The following is a 22,114-nucleotide window of genomic DNA, read 5'->3' as shown; positions in this document are numbered from 1 at the left end:
TACCAATATTTAGCATTCTTTCCCAGATCCAATACATATGTAGTAACATTACAGTGAGTTTATCAGAGCTGATTCAATGATAACAGCTGCTGGTGGCAGAAATAAAGCTGAACAAGTTATTTTTTTGGCCCCAGGTTTCCTTCTAATCACTTTTAAACTATGCAATTCTCACTCACCCAACCATCCTGCTATTAAAGTTTCCATTTTGCCATATTTCTTTGTTACAAAAATACTTAAGAATGTGGCTTGAGACTAAAATCATAATTTAAAATATTGACATGTACGTGACAAATAAAAGGATCTTGAATCTTGACATCTGACTCAAAATTGAAAGAATCACGAGAAGCACAGAAAAAGAGGACTGACATGAAGCAAAAGGTCCAGGAGTCACACCGTGGAAGAGCCGCTCAAGGCGTATGCACTCGTGTCGTATGAGGCAACCTTCACTGTTTGGGTCACGTCAAGGATGCCTGTCTTTTCTAAACTGTAAACCCATTGTTCAGTTAGGGTTAACTAAGTTGAATTAATGTCCAAACTCAGTTACACATATTTTGTCTTGTCATACTGCCCTAACACTTCCCTTGCATCTAAAAGATTGCTTATTTTCAGGTCTTTCTGGAATCAATCTGAAGTCACCCTCAAAATTAAATCTATAAATAATGCTTCATTTAGCATTTCACTGGTGCAAGAGACTCTCAAAGCAAACCGAAGCCCCTTTCTATTTACTGCATCAATGAATAGATGGTTTTGAATATACATATTGGAATTAGAATCAAAATCAGTTGAGAAGTTCCCAAAGACCCCCATTTTGTTCCCATTCATGTGTAACGGTTTAGGTACTTATTGGTTATCAACCACTGTGACTGAAATTTTAAAAAAAGCTCAATTGACAGTGGCAAAAATAAGACTTCATATTATAGATTGACTTTTTAATGGATATTCTTAACGGCAGAAGCATAAACAGTTTAAACCAGTTTAAAATAAAACTCAAAAAAAGAAATAAGGGGGTAAATAAAGTTGTTACGTGTGGCTGTGTGCAGACAGGAATAGGACCCAAGGTGCAGACTCCGGAGACAGTCGTGAACTCAAAATATAACATAACTGGGGGGGGGGAAATCAAACTAAACTTAAACCAGAGGACTGACAGAACACACAGCTAAATAAACGGTAGATCGCAACACAGACACAGAGAAACACAGGGCTTAAATACACAGAGGGAGCAATCAGGGAATGGGTAACAGGAGGGAAACACAGCTGGGGCAAATCAGGCCTAACGAGACAAGGGGAAGCGAAACCAGATACATTAACATCAGACATGGACTTTCAAAGTAAAACAGGAAACACATAACACAGACTGAACCAAAGACACAGACTCACATGCAGGCACTACAACAGAGGGAACAGAGACGTGGGACCAGGGCAGACACAGACACTGACTGGACACGGGGATATAGCGGACAGGGGAGACAGCAACTAAGGATTACACAGAGACAAACCATAAGACATAACTCTAACAAAGAAACCAAAGCATAGAAATGATAAATAATATATAAACTCAAAACCCTGGGTCAACGACCCAGGCATCCTAACAAAAGTAGATACTTCTGCCTACTCCTTTTCAAACAACTGAATGGAATGATATTATGGAATGTTGGTGAATGTATATGTTTGAAATAAAAATGAATTGAACTGAACATCCACCTGTACTGTTTTGGACACCACCTATCAACTCGCTGTTAGATTGTTAGATTAGCCAATATAGCTGCAATTAAGTATGTTCGAAAGTAGGGTTAGCGTGCACCTACAGCAATGAACAAATTTAAGTAGTGACCATACGGTGACAGGTCTTAACAGCTAAACTTTATAATGTCATAAAATCTGCCTGGTTCTTTTTTGTGGACCTATAGTTCAACTAATAAGCTAGTTAAGGCTGTTTTCATAAGTCTCTTCTCCACTCTTGAGCATGCCCTCCACTATACACACTTTCACACACACACACACACGATTAAACAACAACTTGAGATTAACTTCAGTCGCTGCAAAAAGAAAAAAACTGATCACCATAAACACACACTTACATCTTAGCTATCTACAAAGATGCAGTGAAACTATATACTATATAATATATGCATAATATTATCTCAATTAGCAAGATATCATAATAATCGATGCCTGAGGTGAGGGACACAACCCTGATCTGCAAAGCACATACTGTAAATTATCCTTGTAGTAGTTGCAGCAGTAAAAATAGTGGCCTTTAAATTGACCATAGTTTAATGTGGTGTATGATATTCCTTTCAAAAATTAATACCTACAAAAAATATACATATTTTTAAATTAATGTTTTAACCACCGTGGCATCAGCCATTGATTTCTGAACTTTTCAGAGTTAGTACTTTGAAAACTGTGTTAGCTTTTTGGATATAGATATTTGAACTAGACTGTGATGCTATTGGCTAATGCCAGCTAGCTTACTTCATAAAAGCTGCAGTACATAGACACACTTCTAAGTACTAAACTTATAGACTGAACTGAAAAACCTCCATAGCTCAGTGGTTAGAACACTGGTTTTCTAAACCAGGGGTTGTGAGATCAGTCCTCACTGGGGCTAAGTTGGGTGATAGAGGATGTCACCTACCAACTAGAAGGCCGGTGGTTTTTATTTGATCCCTGTCTGCTATAGTCTGCATGCCAAATATCCAAGATACTAGCGATGCATCCATTGGCGTGTGAATGTTAGAACAGAGTGCTTTGGCGAATGTGGCAAGATGTGTAAAGCGCCTTGAGTGCTCAGATAAAGTAGGGAAGCGCTATATAAGAACTACTCCATTTACCATTTACAAAGCAGCTTATTTGTCAGGTATCTCCACTGAAATCTTCTAAAGGCAACAACAGCACAAACACAGTTGAGAGGTCCAGTTAGTGGAGTTGAGGCCTTGCAGACAGCTATCAATTACATTTCTATAATGGAATAAAGCTTCATGTTGCCCTCTTAGTCAAAGAGAAGCTAGCCTCAACCAGTCAGTAAAATAACAGGTGAATTTGACTTCATTCTTTTAGTCCCCAGTGTTGTGGCTTTTGGCAAACACACTTTCAGGAATAATCAAATTTAATTAAATGTACACCTAATAAAGATGTAATATTAAGTCTTCCAAAACACTGCGAATCACTGCAGCATGATTCAGAATTCTTGGCTGATATGGTTCATAAGTGTAGCAAGACATTCTGACCTTTAAGCGAGTACTCAACTGACCCAATTTTGAATAAAAGTCTTAAGTTTTTCTCAATAGAGCGATGTCATCATTCATATCACAAGGCAGCAGAGGACAGCAGGATGGTTTGAAAAACACTTACTGTGAGGCAGGACAACTGCACAAGTAGCTAGAGGGGAAACACATGGGTTGATAAGCTGGCTTTGTTCACTTTCGGTGTGCACATGGTCTTTTTTGGTTTAACTACAGACTGTCTGCACAGCGTGGGGCACACAGGTCAGCATCCCACGCTAATATGTGCAAACAGAATCCATGCACAGCAGGCAGATGATGATCAAAATTCATCATATAAAAAGCACACTGAAGGTGTATGCCATTTCATCAATGTCAGTACTTTACAGGCATTCTACAATCACAACTGGATGGTAATGGGCTGGTACTTATATAGTGCTCTTCTACTCTAAATAAGCACTCAATAAGCTTTTGACTACAAGAATCATTCATCCAGTTTCACGCACATTCATACAAGAGCTTCTTTCTAAGCACCTTTGATGCACTTGTGCAATATTCACACACACACAAACACGCGCGCGCGGAGCATGTCAGGGTTCAGTATATTGTCCAAGGATAATTTGGCATGCAAGCTGGAGTAGCTGGGCGAATCAGTCTACCAACCTCGATGCAAATTTTGTAGCACTTACGCCAATCCTGCTAACACCCAAAAAGCAAGACCCAAGCTGCAGATGGATGGTTTGTGCTAGAAAGAGGGTATAGAAAGAAACATCTTACTACTGTAAAGCATCTAGTGTCCCCTTGCATTTTGGGGAATGCTACCCAATGCACCACTCAAAGATATAACTTTTTTGTTTTGTTCTTTTATTTATTCGTTGCAGTTTATACAGTCTACGTCTAGTTGTTGAAGAAATCATGTGTGAAGATAAAAATCAAACATGCACTTATCTCAAGTTTTCATTCAAAATGACAAATTTTTAAGTGTTTGAATTAAAGAGAATAGCTTGAAATCTCAATGTATGGATCCCTCTAACTCCAAACAAGCAAAACAATATATAAACATACAGCTATAAGTAAAGTTTGCAAGAAGGCAATTGTTTTAGTGTTCTAAAGGCTGGGGTTTCCCATAACATTTTACATTTTTACTGTACAAAACTACAGGGTGGGCCATTTATATGGATACACCGTAATAACATGGGAATGGTTGGTGATATTAAAGACCTATTTGTGGCACATTAGTATATGTGAGGGGGCAAACTCCTCAAGATGGGAGGTGACCATGGTGGCCATTTAGAAGTCGGCCATCTTGGATACAATGTGACACATCAAACTTATTGGTAATGACACAAGAAAAACAATGATGTGTTTGGTTTCAACGTAACTTTATTCTTTCATGAGTTATTTACAAGTTTCTGACCACTTATAAAATGTGTTCAATGTGCTGCCCATTGTGTTGGATTGTCAATGCAACCCTCTTCTCCCACTCTTCACACACTGATAGCAACATCGCAGGAGAAATGCCAGCACAGGCATCCAGTATCCGTAGTTTCAGGTGCTGCACATCTCATATCTTCACACCATAGACAATTGCCTTCAGATGACCCCAAAGATAAAAGTCTAAGGGGGTCAGATCGGGAGACCTTGGGGGCCATTCAACTGGCCCACGACGACCAATTCACTTTCCAGGAAACTGTTCATCTAGGAATGCTCGGACCTGGCACCCATAATGTGGTGGTGCACCATCTTGCTGGAGAAACTCAGGGAACGTGCCAGCTTCAGTGCATAAAGAGGGAAACGCATCATCATGTAGCAATTTCAAATATCCAGTGGCCTTGAGGTTTCCATTGATGAAGAATGGACCCACTATCGTTGTACCCCATATACCACACCAAACCATCACTTTTGTTGTTCCAACAGTCTTGGAGGGATCCATCCAATGTGGGTTAGTGTCAGACCAATAGCGGCGGTTTTGTTTGTTTAACTTCACCATTCACATAAAAGTTTGCCTCATCGCTGAACAAGATCTTCTTTCATTTCATTTTCATTTATTTATTTATTTCACACTTGGTACAACAGATCAAACAAACCAACCACACTTTCTATCAATAAAGCACTACAACCATGTGTGAAAAGGAGCAGGAAGAAGAAAATATTCTTATTAAACCCTGCCCCCTATCTACAATCCAACTTATATTACAAGTGGGCACCAAAAATCAGGGAACAAACTAATATTAACATTTCTCTCCGGTCCTAACCCAAACCAAACAACAAATTTACAATCAGAATATACCACTCCACATAGTAACAAGGAGAAAAATAAAATTAAAATAAATAAAACAAAAAATTATAAAGGATCCTTTTTCAATGAACTCCAATTTCATTCGCATTCTTCATATTGAGTTATCGTTTTAAGCATGTAACACTTTTTAAAACAATGTAAACTTATACAATTCTTTAAATTATAATGAAGAGAGTTCCACAGTCGTATACCCCTAACCGTTGTACTCATTAATCTTTGTGTTGTCCTAGCTAACTGATGCTTAAAATAAAATTTCCTTCTACTATCTTCTCCCCCTGAACACATTAAAAATACTCTTTGTAACTTAAAGGGCAAAATATTATTTTTAGCCTTAAACATAATTAATAGTGTCCGTAATTTCACTAAATCTCCTAATTTTAATAATTTTGATTTTATAAATAATTTATTTGTATGTTCTCTATATGTAACGTTATGAATCATTCGTATCACTTTCTTCTGTAATAAGTTTAGAGGTTTTATAGTATTCTCATATGTATTCCCCCAAACTTCAACACAGTAACTAAAGTATGAGAAAAACAATGAAAAATATAAAATGCGCATTGTTTTATAATCTAATAAATCTCTTACATTTCCCAAAATATAAATGCTTTTAACCATCTTCTTTCTAATATACTCAATATGAGATTTCCACGTCAAATTTTCATCTACTATTACACCCAAAAAACGAAATTCAGTAACTCTTTCAATCACTTCTCCATCAATGGACATAATGACTTCATCCTCCTTTACACGATTGCCAAATATCATGAATTTCGTTTTTGTCAGTTTCAAAGATAATTTATTTACATCTAACCATTTTTTTAATCTTAACATCTCAGAAGTCATAATTTCAACCAAATCTTCCAAATTCTCTCCAGAGCAATAAAAATTTGTCTCATCTGCAAATAAAATATAATTTAAACTTTTTGATATATCACAGATATCATTAATATATAAATTAAAAAGTTTAGGTCCCAAAATAGAACCTTGAGGAACGCCACATACAATCTTCAATCTTTCAGAAGTATTGCCGAGATAATGTACATATTGCAACCTATTTTCTAAATAACTCCTTAACCAATTCAATGCCACTCCTCTCACACCATAGTTATACAATTTAGAAATCAAAATAGAATGTTGTAACGTATCAAAAGCTTTTTTTAAATCAACAAATACCCCCACTGTATATTTATTATTATGGGTTGCAGATGAAATATCGTCAATGAAAGTCAACAATGCTAATGCCATTGATCTATTTTTACGAAATCCAAATTGATTTTCATTTATTAGTTGATATTTTTCAATAAAACTATCAAGTCTTTGCGCAAAGAGTTTTTCAAGCACTTTTGAAAACTGTGACAAAAGAGACACTGGCCTATAATTGTTAAAACTATGCTTATCTCCTGATTTATATAAGGGTATCACTTTTGCCACTTTCATTCGATCAGGAAATACTCCTGATTGTAGCAAAAGATTAAAAATATAGCAAAGAGGAATACTTATACAATCTAAAGTCTTTTTAATTATAACCATGTCTATACCATCACAGTCAGTAGATTTTTTATTTTTAAAATTTTCTACAATTGCTACTATTTCTTTTATGGTAATATCGGCCAAGAATGTGGAATTAACCATTCTATTATCTCCTTTCCAGGCTTCCTCATATTCTGGATCGTCATTTTTCCTAATTAAATTTGCTAAAGTAGGTCCAACATTTACAAAAAAGGAATTGAATTCGTTTACTACTTCAGTCTTGTCTTCGACAACTTGATTATTCTTAATAAAATAATTAGGCCGATCTAAGGGTGTGTTCTTGTTACCCAATACCTCCCTAAAAATATTCCAAATGCCCTTAATTATATTCTTGTTTTCCTGAAAAAGTTTATTATAGTAGTCTTTCTTGGCTTTCCTCAATATTAATACCAACTTATTTTTATAAACTTTGTATTTCATTTCCGCATTCTTAGTTCTCTGTTATATAATCCCTATATAAATTATTTTTCTTTTTACACGCATTTGCAAGACCCTTAGTTATCCAAGGGTTCATATTCTTATTCTTTTTCTTATACTTAAATGATCCCAATGGACAATGTTTATCATACAAGGCCAAATATGTATTTAAAAATGCTCCGTATGCAACGTCGACCTCATTAACATAAACCTCCTTCCAGTCCACTTCCATGAGATCTTGTCTAAACTTGTTAATTGCCTCGTTATTTCTTACCCTTCTATGACTCATGAAACCAACTTCTTCCTTTCTTTTCATATTTAAATCAAAAGTAAAAAAGACTGGTAGATGATCGCTTATATCATTCATGATGAGGCCACTCATAATATTACTCTCCAAACTATTAATTAAAATATGATCAATTAGTGTTTCTGATTTATCCGTTATTCTACTCGGCTTTATGATTAAAGGATAAAATCCTTTACCAAATAATAATTCAAAAAAATCTGACGAAGCCTTATCATTTGCCTCTTTACAAAGATCAATGTTGTAATCACCACATAAACATACAGTCTTATTTCCCTTAGCCTTACTCAATAAGTCTTCTACTGCTTCTGTAAATAACTCAATCTGTGACCCCGGTTTCCTATATATGCACGTTACAATTATATTACTTCTTCTTTCTATATCCAATTCCACTGTCACAGACTCCATTAAATCGTCTATAGCCACAGACACACATTCAACTTTTTTACATTTCAAATCGCAATTAACAAAAAGTGCCACCCCTCCTGCCTTCTTCTTAGTTCTATTTACAAAGTATAAATCGTACCCTTCAATACAGAAATTACAACCCCTATTCTCATCTAACCATGTTTCAGACAGAGCAATTATTTGAAACCTTCGTGAACTGACAGCCCTGTTCCAATTTTTGTTTTGCTTATTCTGCAAATTCTGTGCACCGATCTGGGTCATCCTCGTTGAGATGCTGCAGTAGCTGGAGTTTGTAAGGGTGCCATTTGTGAGTAGCTAATATCCGCCGAAGGGATGTTCGGCTAATGCCACTCTCCAGTGACATGTGCCGAGTGCTACGCTGTGGGCTTTTGCTGAATGAAGCTAGGACAGCCACTGATGTTTCTTCATTAGTGACAGTTTTCTTGCGTCCACATTTTGGCAAATTCAACACTGAACTGTAGCATGGGAGATGGGTGGTCTCGCAGGGTGTCTTGCATTGAAATCTGCTGCAATGACCCCGTTACTGCGTTCACCAGATATCAACACAATTTCGATCTGCTCCTCACATGTTAAACTCTTCGACATGTCAATGGCTGTGAACAAAGAGAAACTTGTAAATAACTCATGAAAGAATAAAGTTACATTGAAAGCAAGCGCACCATTGTTTTTCTTGTGACATTACCAATAAGTTTGATGTGTCACATGGCACTCTTCCTATTGGAAAAAAAAAGTTGTATCCAAGATGGCCGACTTCTAAATGGCCACCATGGTCACCACCCATCTTGAGGAGTTTGCCCCCTCACATATACTAATGTGCCACAAACAGGACTTTAATATCACCAACCATTCCCATGTTATTACGGTGTATCCATATAAATGGCGCACCCTGTACTGCTAGTATTATTATTATTATTATTATTATTATTATTATTATTATTATTATTATTATTAGTTTAGGGTTGTTTGCTAGACGACTGAAATTACTCTATGGACACTAGACAAAACAAACAAACAAACATGTAAATATGTTTTAATTTTAGTTTTATGTTCAAATTAATTACGTTTTGGTCCAAAATCTTTTTTTCATTAAAAATGAAAATGATTCAAAAGAAAGAAAAGAAATGAAAGAATGAATATAGAATAAATTGTTTTTGAAAGTAGAAGTTATTCTCTGTCTTCTGACAGAGAATAACTGTCTTCATATTCCAAAATAGGCAGTATCGAAACTTTAGAGAATATCATTAAAAATGCTGCCAGTGACTGGCATCTGGCAGGGAAAGCGATAAGATGAGTTTAACGATGCACCCCCCCCCCACTCCGCTCCCAATTGTTTTCAAATTCTGACAAGTATTCCTCAAGACACATGACCTTTCCATCACCTTATACCAGCCCAACAAGTGTTAATCTGCAACATAATGTGCCGGTCCCCAATGTTTAGAAGACCCCTAATAAAATTCTAAATGTCAGACATATTCGTCTGGCATCTCACATCAGTTTTCATTGGAAAACAAGTCACTCATCTGGAAAGAAAAAACACTAGTTCCTAAATGTTCTGAAGGGATTTAAACTAAACCTGATCTGAAACTATTTCAGTCTGGACAACAACATATGGGATGCAGTGCAACAAAAAGGCCTAAAATCTTAAAATGAAATGTAAAGCCAGGAAACAGACAGACAGCCCAATCTCACCAGGAGAGGAAAGAGCTATTGGGATGGAAATTATTTAATTTATCCTGTGTCTGTGAATAAATGAATCAATGAAAATGCTAAGGGTGAGCTAATACAGCTTTAGTGAAGGTGGCCTGAGTGAGGTGGGGAAAGGAGCTGACTGATGCTGGGCAATTTATATTCAGATCGGGTTAGGGAAGCAGTAAGAAACACGATAAAAATTCCACCTTACTTCTTGCTTAAGGGGTTGTTGGACATTAGATACACGTCCACACCTAATATTTAATATCATTACTCTGGCCAGCCCAAATTACAAGGAATGTTGTAGAGAGGAGGAGCATGAGAAATACATTGACATTAAGGACCAGTTACATTTTGTAACACACTAGGATCACCTTCCTTTCCACTGAAGATAGCTGATTGACTTTCTAATGGTTTTCAAGGTTGCTTGTTGTTTGTTAGTTCTCATCAGTTAGTTATACCAGTTCTCAACATTTCCTAACATTTTCACAGTAATATGCTGTCATTTTTTCCCTCGAATAGTTAAGGCTGAAATCTATTGTGCGTATCTGATACTTCAATATTGCTTTATATTTTTTTAACCATGGAACAAGACTTTCCATCACCCTTTTATCTGGCAACTCAGGGGTGTAAACACTGTCCTGCTCACACTTTATAGTGGTTTTGTGGTGCTGCTGGCTTCAACTGAGGATATAGTCGGGTTGTGGAAGGAAGGATCAAGAATTTCAATCCCAGTGACTGGAAAGTTCTTCATCACAGTACTCGAGAAGAAATTCCAGAACAGAGTCTGCTAGTCAAATGTCAGATTTAGGAGGAATAATGTGGTTTTCATTCCACTCGTTGGTCCGCCTCCTTTTTCTCTCCAGGATATCTGAGTATGTGTGGGACTTTGCCCAACCAGTCTATTTGTATTTAGTATTATGTATTTTGCCTACTTAAAGAAGTGGGGGGGGGGGGGGGGGGAATCGCACTGCTGACAAAAAATTTGGCTTGCCACCCTTTGTTATCAGTTGTCTTCATAATGTTTATGGACAGGATATTTTGGTGGCAAGTGGCTGAAGGCTTAAGTGGTCTCAGGATCTCATCTCTGCTTTTTGCAGATGATGTGGTTCCATTGACTTCATCAGGGAGATGGGGTTTTTATATCTTCTCTTTTTAATTAATTAAACCTTTAACTGTAGGGTAAAAATAACTCTAATAAAGAAATTAACACCACAAATATAATTTGGCAGCATGAAAACAAACTCAACCACAGGGAAAAGCTATATGTTTACAAACTCATCCACTGATTCGGACCAGAATACACCAACTATAGCCCTAGCAGACAGTGAAATGGATGTGCGACATCAGGTCAGGAGTCATGAAGTGTTGTTTTTTTCCTGCCCTCTTGTCAGGAAATTGAAGCAGCATAAAGGGATGTCCTGTTCTTCACTGAGCTGGCTGAGCAGGGGCAGCGCTTGAGAGAGGAAATCAAAGCTTTCATGTAGGAGGACACATGTTTCACAACTCACTGAATCAAAGTGGGTCAAAATCTTTTTTTAGTTGACACTATACAGAGGTGTGACATGTTCATTTAGAACATGCGGGGTTCAAACAAACAAGTCAATGTGGCATTTAAGAGTGTAAAAGCGTTCATCATAAAACTGAGATTAGGAACAATGCTGCTCACTACGAAAAGCCTCAGCATACAAGGTTCCTGCAAAACAAGGAACTGCATTCAGTACATCCATCACCCTCTTCATCACATTTAAAAGGGTTAACAGCGGAGCACTTTTGACTACAGTCTCATTATGTGTGAAATGGACATTGAAAAAGTCATGTTAGACTCTACTGGACTAATCTGTATATGAAAAAATACTAAATGTTGTATTTTATCATATCTATTGGTGTCTTTCCTTACTCTTTTGGCAGCTGAATGTGGTGTCTGTAATCATTTTAGATATAAGATTCTTATTCTATCATGTTTATGCTTTGATTTATTCAGCTCTTCTCTTTTAGTCTTTTTTTAACAAATAGAATTACAGCATGTAACAAGTGGGGAGTAGGACTTGAATCTCATTTCTGCCTTCAGGTCTCTTGCAGAGCCTTTCGCCTGATGATGGTAGCCATGAATGAACTGCAGTGCAACACAGACCTGACAGTCAACTTAGTTAGGCACGAGGTAACCCATATGGAAAAGATATATATAAATTTTATAAAGTCTGTATCTGTCTTGTGTGAAACTTGTATGAAAAGCATATAAGAGTGAAAACAGATATAAGATCCCTTGAAAAATTATGTAATGAAACTTGTATGTTTTGGATACTTACTAAAGCAATGTATGAAAGTAATGAGAAAGTAGCCATTTTCATGAGTAATCACATATAAGTTTTTACTATTTCTTTTCCATATGGAAAGCCTGAAATGATAGGACACGTTTCAAAGCTATCAAAACTCTTTAAGTACGAAACATGTCTGTTTGGAAACACATGTCAAAATGTAATAAGTCACATGACACAACTACTGCTTATCTCCAGACTGATCTGGCTCACTCAGTGTAACTACAATATAACTTACAGTAGACACTAAAAACATGTAGGACAAAACTTAACTGGAATACTGCATATTGTTAAAAAAATATAGTTTTCTTTTCATTTTAAGTGCATTAACACAGGTTAAAGCAACTTTCTAGAGCAATTGCAATTTAAAGTGTAAAATATCTGCCACCTTAAAGACACAGGAACACAGCAGCTCCTAATCAATCAACCACTGTACGATCTGTGTAGATGAGAGAGCAGTGACTTATATGCTTCACCAAGTTTAGATGCTGCTTTTAACGCTTGTATTAAATACAAGTTACCTTTTTGCTTTGGACTCAAATTATAAGTAGCAAATGATATTGCATAATTAATACTGAAGATTTTAAATTCCTAAACAGTGTCAAGCACAATCACAGTTTTTGTAGTACTGTTACTTGAAAGCAATATAATAATTGTATTTATTACTCAATGAAATTACATGCATTGTATAATGACAATAAGTACAAATTAAGGAGTAAAGACACATGAGTTGACTTGATGCAAACAGTTTATAATCAAGTAATGAACAGTAGTTCTCCTAGTTGAAAAATAATATGTGATACTAATAGCTACCACACAGTCTATATCTCCTGTAGACAAATATAGCTGCGTTGAGAGATGTAGTACCTGATATGCCAAAATCAAAGATGGCTAGGTTAACAGTCATGAGCTCAGGAGGCTTTAACTTGGTCTTCCGTTTCATGGTCATATAAATGACATATCCATTCCCTGTTGCAGACATGATTCCTGAAAAAGAGAAAGAAAGACTGCGATCATACCAATTATCCATTAGTTCAGATTCTTTCCCATCATTCTTCATGGTAGATCAAAATCAAGAGAGTATTTTTTAGTACTTTCCATCAGTTTTGACCAGATGCTCAATACCACTATTTAAACTGCAGGCCCAAATCTTGACAGAGCCTCTGTGTTTCACAAACGGCTAACTAATCTAGCTTGTTAGTTACCCCACAAGTTAGTTTGTGAGTATGATTTTCAACAGGAACACTGAGACTCAAACAATGAGTTTGTTGTTCCTAGTTTTAGAGCCCAAAATTAGACCTTTTAGTGTTGATGTTCATTATTTCAACATGTTCAGAGCAGCAGGACAGGCTAAGTTCTTTCTCTCCTGAGAAATGTTATTCCCTCTTGCTTAAATTTTGGATTTTCTTTAATATGAAACTGAAAAAGTCCAAAGAGGTGGCTCACTGTTTGGATTTAAATATTGAAGAATTATGGACTCATTTAGACTTAAATGCATCTACTAAACATATCTACATTGACATGTGCTTTAAAATTGGATCCGGCACCACCAGCACTCTTTATGGTTAATATCAAATATTTTATATAATGTTACATAATTTCAGTTCCATTTTATTCGTGGGTTTGGATGCCAAGCGTAAAGACATATGTTTGTCTATTAATAGAAGGCATAATAACCCATTTTTTATTCCTCACAAACTATGTCACAATGTAACATTCAATTCCCCCTGAAATAACAGCATTACAACTGATCTCAGACGATGGTGAAATACTACAGCAGTAAACTCAGCCATAAGCACACTGTCCTTGAGTTAATCTGAAGGCCACATGAAGCTTAGAGTTATAGAACTAACAGCTGAATTTTCAATTTTTAGCAGCAAAGAAATTTTTAGGCGCCATCCTATTACGGTACTGCGCTGGAATTCACTGAGCTCCTGAGAGCCACCGATTCTTTCTCAAATGTTTGTAGAAGCTGTTTGCATGCATAGGTTATTTGCATGCAGGTTTATTTCAAAATAAAACAGCGTCTCAAAGGCATTGGGGTATTTCCCAGTGGTCTGAGGGTCATTTTAATCTGCTGTGTGTCAAATTGACCAGTGCATGATACAGCTACAGGAAATGAGTTGGGAATTCAGAACACATTACTCTCTCACACTCTCTGTCTTTGACAGAGACACTCGGTACTTTCTTCCCTATCCATGTCTTGTACAACATTTTCCCAATGATATGGATGATATCACAAGATGAAACAGGAACATGTAGATAAGGTTAAATAAGATAAGCCAAGTGCAGCTTTATTCACTCTCTGGAATGCCTATGTATTGATGGAGACATAGCGAGATCTCTCCTGAGAGGGAATGCAGTTCAGTATGTTACATAGAATCTGATAGCAAGAAGATTTATGGGTTTGTTTGTGTGAATGTGTGTGTGTGTGTGTGTGTGTGTGTGTGTGTGTGTGTGTGTGTGTGTGTGTGTGTGTGTGTGTGTGTGTGTGTGTGTGTGTGTGTGTGTGTGTGTGTTTTTTGTTTATGAAAATCTAATTAAAAAAAAAAAAGTAAAACAAAAAAAAGACGAAGAAAACTGTCATTTTCTTAATATTAACCAGGCCTGAATACAATGTGATAATGCAAATCTACTCCTCCACTTAAAAGCTCCACCATTTTAATCAAATGAAAAAGATTCACAAACAGACATTAACTCACTATTTTCATTAATTTTATAATTAATGAAAATAGTGAATCAGAAGAAGTGTCAAAGACATGCAGAAACCACAGTTTAGTAACACTCCATCTCCCCACTGAAATGGCAGAGATTGTGTGGGATAAAGCGGCCACCCCGTCAGCTGCTTCCTATTCAGCATGTTTGTTTTGCACACACATTCTGTTCACTGCTGAATAAACCAGATTCATTTATGAGGGTTTATTTATAAGGGCACTTGAAGGAAAAATAATTTAACTAATAGCACAATGAGTCCATGTACTCATTTGATGCACAGCACCAGGAAAAAATATAATAGCAAAGACACAGTGCCAAGAAGGGGCTGTAAGAGGATTCCCACAAGAATAAAAGGAACAATGGAAAACCACAACAAACAGAACATGAATCCCCCACGCTGCCGTTTGTTCTGTACATCTGTTTCTGTCATCATACATTAAGCCGCTCTATTCTCCGGTATCTCAGTCACATTGTAAGATAGATGAAAATCTAATTAGGCCACCTGTCTTACTGAATTTACAAGCATATACAGTAACTCATCAGTGCCAGGTAAAAAAGATTATCTACTTCTCGTGTTTAAAAAATTTATCTCCAAGATGAAGTAGTGGCCGTGTCTGTTACACAAACTAGATTAAAGTCTACAAAAACAAATGAGTATCTACTATTATAAGCTGCAGAATACAAAGACAAGGCAGACAGCATCTGTGAGAAGAAATATGTGTATGAAAAGAGGACCTTCGTATTCAAAGTTGCAATAATAATCATGTGGTTAAGGTTATCTAATTATCATTGGTTAAACGGGGACCATACTTGTTAAGTCAAATATTTTGTTGACTCCAGATTATCTTTCTAGTTCTCACTTCCTCCTTTCTTCCATTCATAATTACTATTGATAGTATACTATTGTCTTTTGTCATGTCATCCCTCGTGGTTGTGTTTCCTTGTTCACTGTTCCCACAATCTACTGATATTCTGAGTCCCTGCCCTGTGTATAATCTGGTTTTCCTGTATTATTGTGAATGATGGCACTTAAACTGATATTTTGAGTCATACCGGTTTCCCAAGTGGTGCATTTGGGTCCACGACCTGCCTGTCACACAGCCAACACTTGACATCCCACATTAAAGGCAAATTTAAAACCAATGGAAAATTATATTTCCTGAATATGGTACATGGACGACATATCAAACTCACAGCTTCTATAACCCTATAAATTCCTGTAAGGAGGGATTTTCTCCTTATTTTGTGTTTTAGCACTGAACTATGAAATATCAAAGGTTTTAAAACCATCCATCCATCCATTCGCTTCCGCTTCTCCTTTTCAGGGTCGCGGGGGGCGCTGGAGCCTATCCCAGCTGTCATAGGGCGAGAGGCAGGGTACACCCTGGACAGGTCGCCAGTCTGTCGCAGGGCGGTTTTAAAACCAGTTTTTGGGTAATTTGTAGTACTGCTGTAGTACTACCTCCACTGTAAGAGGAACCTCTGAGTGACTTAATTGTACAGTGACTGATCTAGATCAGTGTGGATGTTGGTGTCTAAGCAAGTTAATGGAGCAACAGTGACATTCAGACTTGATTATGTTATTGAAGAAATACAGCAACATTTTCACTGCGCTATTTCAAACTGCTATTGAGGCATTGACACAGAGCAAAGAATTAATAGAAAAAGAATAAACAGAAATAGGGTTGCAAGAAAGTACAAGTTCACTCTGACTGTGAGTGCAAAGAGCTGCTCCAGTGTCCATCAAGTGTTCTACACGCAACCCGATCTTCCTCCTCCCATTCTGATTACCGTTTTTACATTATTCTCCAGGGCCTTCACAGTAATGTGAAAAACCTATTTACATTAAAAAGAAGTCTACTTAACAAGAAGTTAGGGTTCAGAGCTAAGGGTTGGGGTCATCACTGATGATGACTTAGACCTCAGAGGGTAAACAACATTTCTTGCTACTCTGTCATTATAAAAAACAGTAACACACAACAATCACACAGCTCCAATAACAATTTCCTCCTTCTTGTTGCAGCCAGTTTGCTAATTGTATTTCTACTGGCAATGGCAGTGCACATGCACATGCAGTTCGAGAAAGCCTTTAAAGGTGCTGAAGTTACATACCTGGAAGAATCTGTCAGAGAGTCTCCAGACCTCTTTGGTCCTCAAGTCACTTGGAGTACATAAATGCCAACATAAACTTTAATTCTGTTATTAGTTGCCATCCTTGTGCTTAATGCTCCTTCTATTCACGAGGAGTTATGTTTGTGTGAGTTGTTATCATTTAATGACAGAGGCTGTCAAGAGAAATTAGCTAGCAATTAAAAAAAATTAACAGCCACAGACAGCCACAAACTCGGGTAATGTATGTTAATGTCATTAACGTATAATTACAAACACTGCAGAACTCAAAGTGAACACTATCAGCATGGGCCTGACATATAAAGAACAAGAAATGTTTACATTTCCAAAAATGTATCTAAACATGCGTTACTCATTTGGTTTCACTTTGCAGCTGTTTTTTTTTTTTTTTTTTTTTTTACTTTTTCCTTAATGAAATCATATCATGACAAGCTGACAGCAGTACCTGAACCCTGACAGTTCAACAGAGTCCAACTTAAGAAAATACCTCTAAATAGATAAAGATGGGGGAAAACCATCAAGCTGGCAACACATAAGCTGAAAAGTGTAAAAACAACAAAATACAGAAAAAAACTGCACATTCCTGAAATCAAAGAGCACAGCAACCTGAAATTAATTACAGAAACATCAGAGTCTGGCTGTGTTTCAGCCACAGGCTCAACAGGAACATTTTTAGAAACTACAAGTGGTTACTTTTCAGTTAAGGTTTCACACATATATTTTGGTCTTACAGTTCTGAATTTACTGTTGGATTCAGGCAGACAGATTTACCTCTAGTAAATGGTTTGGGGAAATCAAATCTCCTACTTCATGGAAATGAGCCAAAGGGAGAGCAAACAGACATTAACTTATTACACTCTGTTTTTATCTTCACTTTGTCCGATAACAGGCTATATTTGCCATGCGTTTTAGATTTGGGTTGTGGTTTGTGTTAGCAACTGTGTTCTGTGCTGGCACTGATGTCATTATTTGTTTCCACTCTGTATTAGGGCATTCTGTGCTTGGTTGTTTTCCATCTTTCCATGTCCTTTAAAATCCTACACGTGTGTTGTAAATTTGGTGAAGATGTTTTTATCATGTGCATGTGTTTTGCAGATTAAGAGTACAGTGAAATCTACAGACACTGGTGTGATTGAAAATATGTGAGCCTGAAGGTCTCATGTGACTTCCAGCTGATGTTATCAGAACACATTTTGCTTTTGTGGGGAGTTCCAGGCACTGGCTGTGCAAACTGCTTCTGTGCACATTACCCTTTTGCTATTTTCAGCTTGTAAACAATGAAAATCTCACAAGAACAAGAGTAAGCAGTTAATTTTCCCAAGGGGCCACATGAGAAACTGGGACTGTTGTGGAGGGCCACGGCATAAGATGAAGTGAATTGCGAGCTTCCTCGTGCAGCCCTCCACAACATCCCCAGTCCTAGTTTCTAATATGGCCTCTTTGGAAAATTAGTTTCCCATCCTTGTTATAGGGCAGCATGTGTGTAAGTCTGTCATTGTTTGAAGAAATCATCAGTTTGAGCTGCTGTCACTGCTGCAAAGCAAGGACAACTCTTTTCTGTGTATTAAAACTTCTTTGACTATAAGTGGGTCTTTGAAGCATTGAAACATGTTATCCGAATTATGAGATTTGTCTCTGTTAATGACAAACACAAGGTTTCTTCCTCATTAACCCTTGTAGCTTAGAACAGGACAGGGAAGATGTGGGTGGCTGAAAGATTTAAATTCACACTCAAGTAATTACATTGCTAATAGGAAACCACAGATGGACTAATTGTGCATCTCTAAATACACAGTGGGGGATGAGAAAGAAAACAGACAGTGAGAAGTTTATTTCACTTATATTCTGTAGTCCCATGTTTTCTCTTTAACATCTCAAGTTAGAGCTGGACTTAAAGGCACATGCTAAATAGGCATTTTTCCATCAAAACTAGAAGATGTTAAATTTCTAATTAAGTCTCATACACTTTAGTCTGACAATTTTGTGTGTAACCCTCTGGGGACTAATTACAACCTTACTGTTACTCTCACTTGCTGCTTGGCTAGACTGTTTAGGCAAAAACGTCTAGGGCATACTTTTGTTCTTCACTTGCTATTTGTTCCATTTTATTCCAGTTCTTTCATTTAATACCTGCAATTAAAACTTTTTTTCATATAATAAAAATGTAACGTTAAAGAAAGAAGTAATTATGTGTAGTACAAGAATTTAATTACAGCTATTAGTGCTTTTGATATGCCCATTAATACTTAATAGACTGTGCATCTTCATTATGCGGCTCAAATATTATGCGGCTCAAATGTCTCTAATGTCTGCATTTTCCAAAGTAGGGATTAAGCTAAAAGAGCAACAACAGTTGCCAATATTCTATTTCTTTAACATTTTTTTGACACTTTCCCCCGGGTGACAATATGCACTCACAGCATGTAGACGATGACAGGAATTTTACTGAGGAGACTGTGGTTTGTTCTGTAGTTGTCAGGCCGAGTTTCACTTACGAATTTCCCTTGCTGTTTGGCTAGATTTAGGCAAAGACTTCTAGAAGCAAGCCTCGTGACCTCATAACAAATCTGGGTGGTTACTTTGAATCCCCCCAATCTACATCAATCAGGAGAGAGCTACAAATTCAAATCTAATGATCAGTGCAATGTAGAATTGCCAGTGAAATCTGATAAGAAAAACAAACAAACAAACACTTGAAGTGTAATCATACCGCCCATAATATGGTTCAAAAACATCCCCCAAACATGTACTTCTAATATGTCTAATATAAAGTGCCTGCCCATCCCACTAGACACTGAACAAAAATGTATGGTACAGTACAACAAGAAAAAGTAGAAACAAGAACAAGTCTGCAGTACTTTTTATATTCACTACACTAATGAGTAGTACATGACAGATTAAGAAAAGGACTTTTCTAATGTAAAAATAATCCCTTTCACAAAACCTACCACATGTTACATGTTGAAGTGAGATGAGTCAATCTCAAAGCAAAAATAAAATATGAGTTGTTATTACTAATATTTGGAATATGTAGCAAGAAAATAAAAATAATAATGCAAAGCAAGACTGTTTCAAAACTTCCAGGTACCAGATCACAATATCACATATAACAGCTGCTTGCTTCATCGACAGGGTGCCACAGAAAACACTTTCTTGTGTTATTTCACATGTTGCATCATTGTTTCAAGTTTCAAGTTTCATTGTCATGTACAGATAAACAGTGTAGCCACATTTACCCATAATGAAATTCTTTGGCTCGTGCTCCTCAGCTTTACATAAGCATATAGAAAGTGTGCAGTTATATTAAGAAGAAAATAACAGAAAATAGCAGTAATAATAATAACAACAATGATAAAAGAGAAACAGAGAGAAGAAAAATTAAATATTTAGAGAATTTAAGACAAGTTGGTATTTACAGTTTGTGCAAGAGTATTTACAGGTTGTGCATAACTTGTGCAATGAGCATTTAATTGGCATTTGTTTAAGTGATAGTGTGTAGTCCTGTAATTGTAGTGAGTGTGTAATCGTGTGTATAGAATGTCAGCAGTTCAAAAGCCTGACGGCTTGTGGGTAAAAAATGTCTCTGTGTCTGCTAGTGCGGGTCTGAATACTCCTGAACCGCCTGCCGAACAGTAGGAGTGTGAAAAGTCTGTGGCTGGAATCAGAGAGGATCCACTGCGTCTTCCTCATGCAGCACCGTCTATAGAGATCCTGCATGGCTGGCAGATCTCACCACCCTCTCTAGAGCTTTGCGGTCCAGAGCATTACAGCTGCCATACCAGGTGGTGATGCAGCCAGTAAGAATACTCTCAATGGTGCATCGATAGAAGTTTGTTAGTATTCTGTCCAGCCACTGGCAGGATTTCTGGATGTCAGCCACTTCCTCTATCTCCCAGTGGTACATACCGTGCAGGGGCCTATCCTTCCATGATAGTTCCTCCTCTTGCTCGTCTTTCTTGGGTTTCTGCTGCCTGAGGTATTCACTGAGCACGACGTACGATGGAGCTATTTTCCTGATGTACTCATCAATGTTCGTTTCTCATCCTGTGTCTCATCCTGGACCATGGTTCTGACACTCACTAGTCCATGCCCCCTTCCTTCCGCTTAGCATACAGCATCTGGGTGCTTGACTTGGGGTGAAACCCTCCATGTGGTATCAGGAGCTTCCCGGTCTTGATGTCAGTGGCTTCTTTCACCTCCTTTGGCCAGCTTATTATCCCAGCAGCGTAACTGATCAGGGCAGGGCATAGGTTTGATAGCCTGGATCTGGTTCTTACCGTTCAAGCTGGACTCCTCGGGACTGAATAGAATAAACCCTCATTATCCCACGGATGAGAAATTTCGGTGTACTTAGTGGTTGCAGCTTTTCTAGCAGCCTCTTCGTTGTTCCCATTTGCCTGCAGGATCCCCAGGTACTTGTAGCCGCCCTTCGATCCCCTCAGTTGTGACTAACTTCCCTCTCTGTTACCAACCCACTACACTTCTCCAATCCAAACATCCAAATGACATTCCAAGTGTAGTGTATATAGAGTGGTGCTGTGGATCAGTGAATCGATGTGTCATTCACTCTTGACATACAGCTTAATGTTATCTATGTATTGGAGGTGGCTGACAACTGCTCCATTCTGTAGTCGGTATCTGTAGTAAGTCTTGTCAATAATTATGCAAAACATCAGTGGGGACCGCGCATCTCCTTGGTAGATCCCACACTTGATGGTGACTTGTGCTATGGGCTATTTCTTTCTGTGCCCCACTCATGTATTGAGCCATGTGCCTGTTCATCTTAGCTGCTCTAAGCTTCCATGCGGTACTGAGCCAGGTTATTGGCTGGTAGGTTCGTTTGTGCTGCCAGACGCTCATGGGATGCAGTGAGCGTCTTCAACCAGTAGCCGTGTCGGGGCCTGGTGCTGCCCAATCCTTCATGCAGGAGACCCTTTCATGGATGCCTGCCGTATACATTTTTCACAGAGAGCAGACCCTGTCTGTCAGTGATATTCAGGTTTACAGACAACCCATTTTAACACACACTAATAAGCTGACTACATTTTTTTTTTGT

At 37.5% G+C, this 22,114-nt stretch overlaps 1 protein-coding gene across 6 annotated transcripts in view; it reads right to left on the bottom strand.

The window, feature by feature from the left end:
* The window catches only part of opn5 (opsin 5), a 61,572-nt gene that overhangs the window by 16,520 nt on the left and 22,938 nt on the right, over positions 1-22,114 (bottom strand). For all 6 annotated transcript variants that reach the window (XM_026143293.1, XM_026143292.1, XM_026143295.1 and 3 more), the window contains one exon: positions 13,081-13,200. In XM_026143293.1, the coding sequence (XP_025999078.1) occupies positions 13,081-13,200 (120 nt within the window). The remainder of the gene's footprint in view (positions 1-13,080; positions 13,201-22,114) is intronic.

This window comes from Astatotilapia calliptera, chromosome 15, assembly GCF_900246225.1.
Source record: "Astatotilapia calliptera chromosome 15, fAstCal1.2, whole genome shotgun sequence".
Taxonomy (NCBI): Eukaryota; Metazoa; Chordata; class Actinopteri; order Cichliformes; family Cichlidae; genus Astatotilapia; species Astatotilapia calliptera.
The sequence above is the reverse complement of the archived record's forward strand: the minus strand, read 5'-3'. Positions and strand labels throughout refer to the sequence as shown.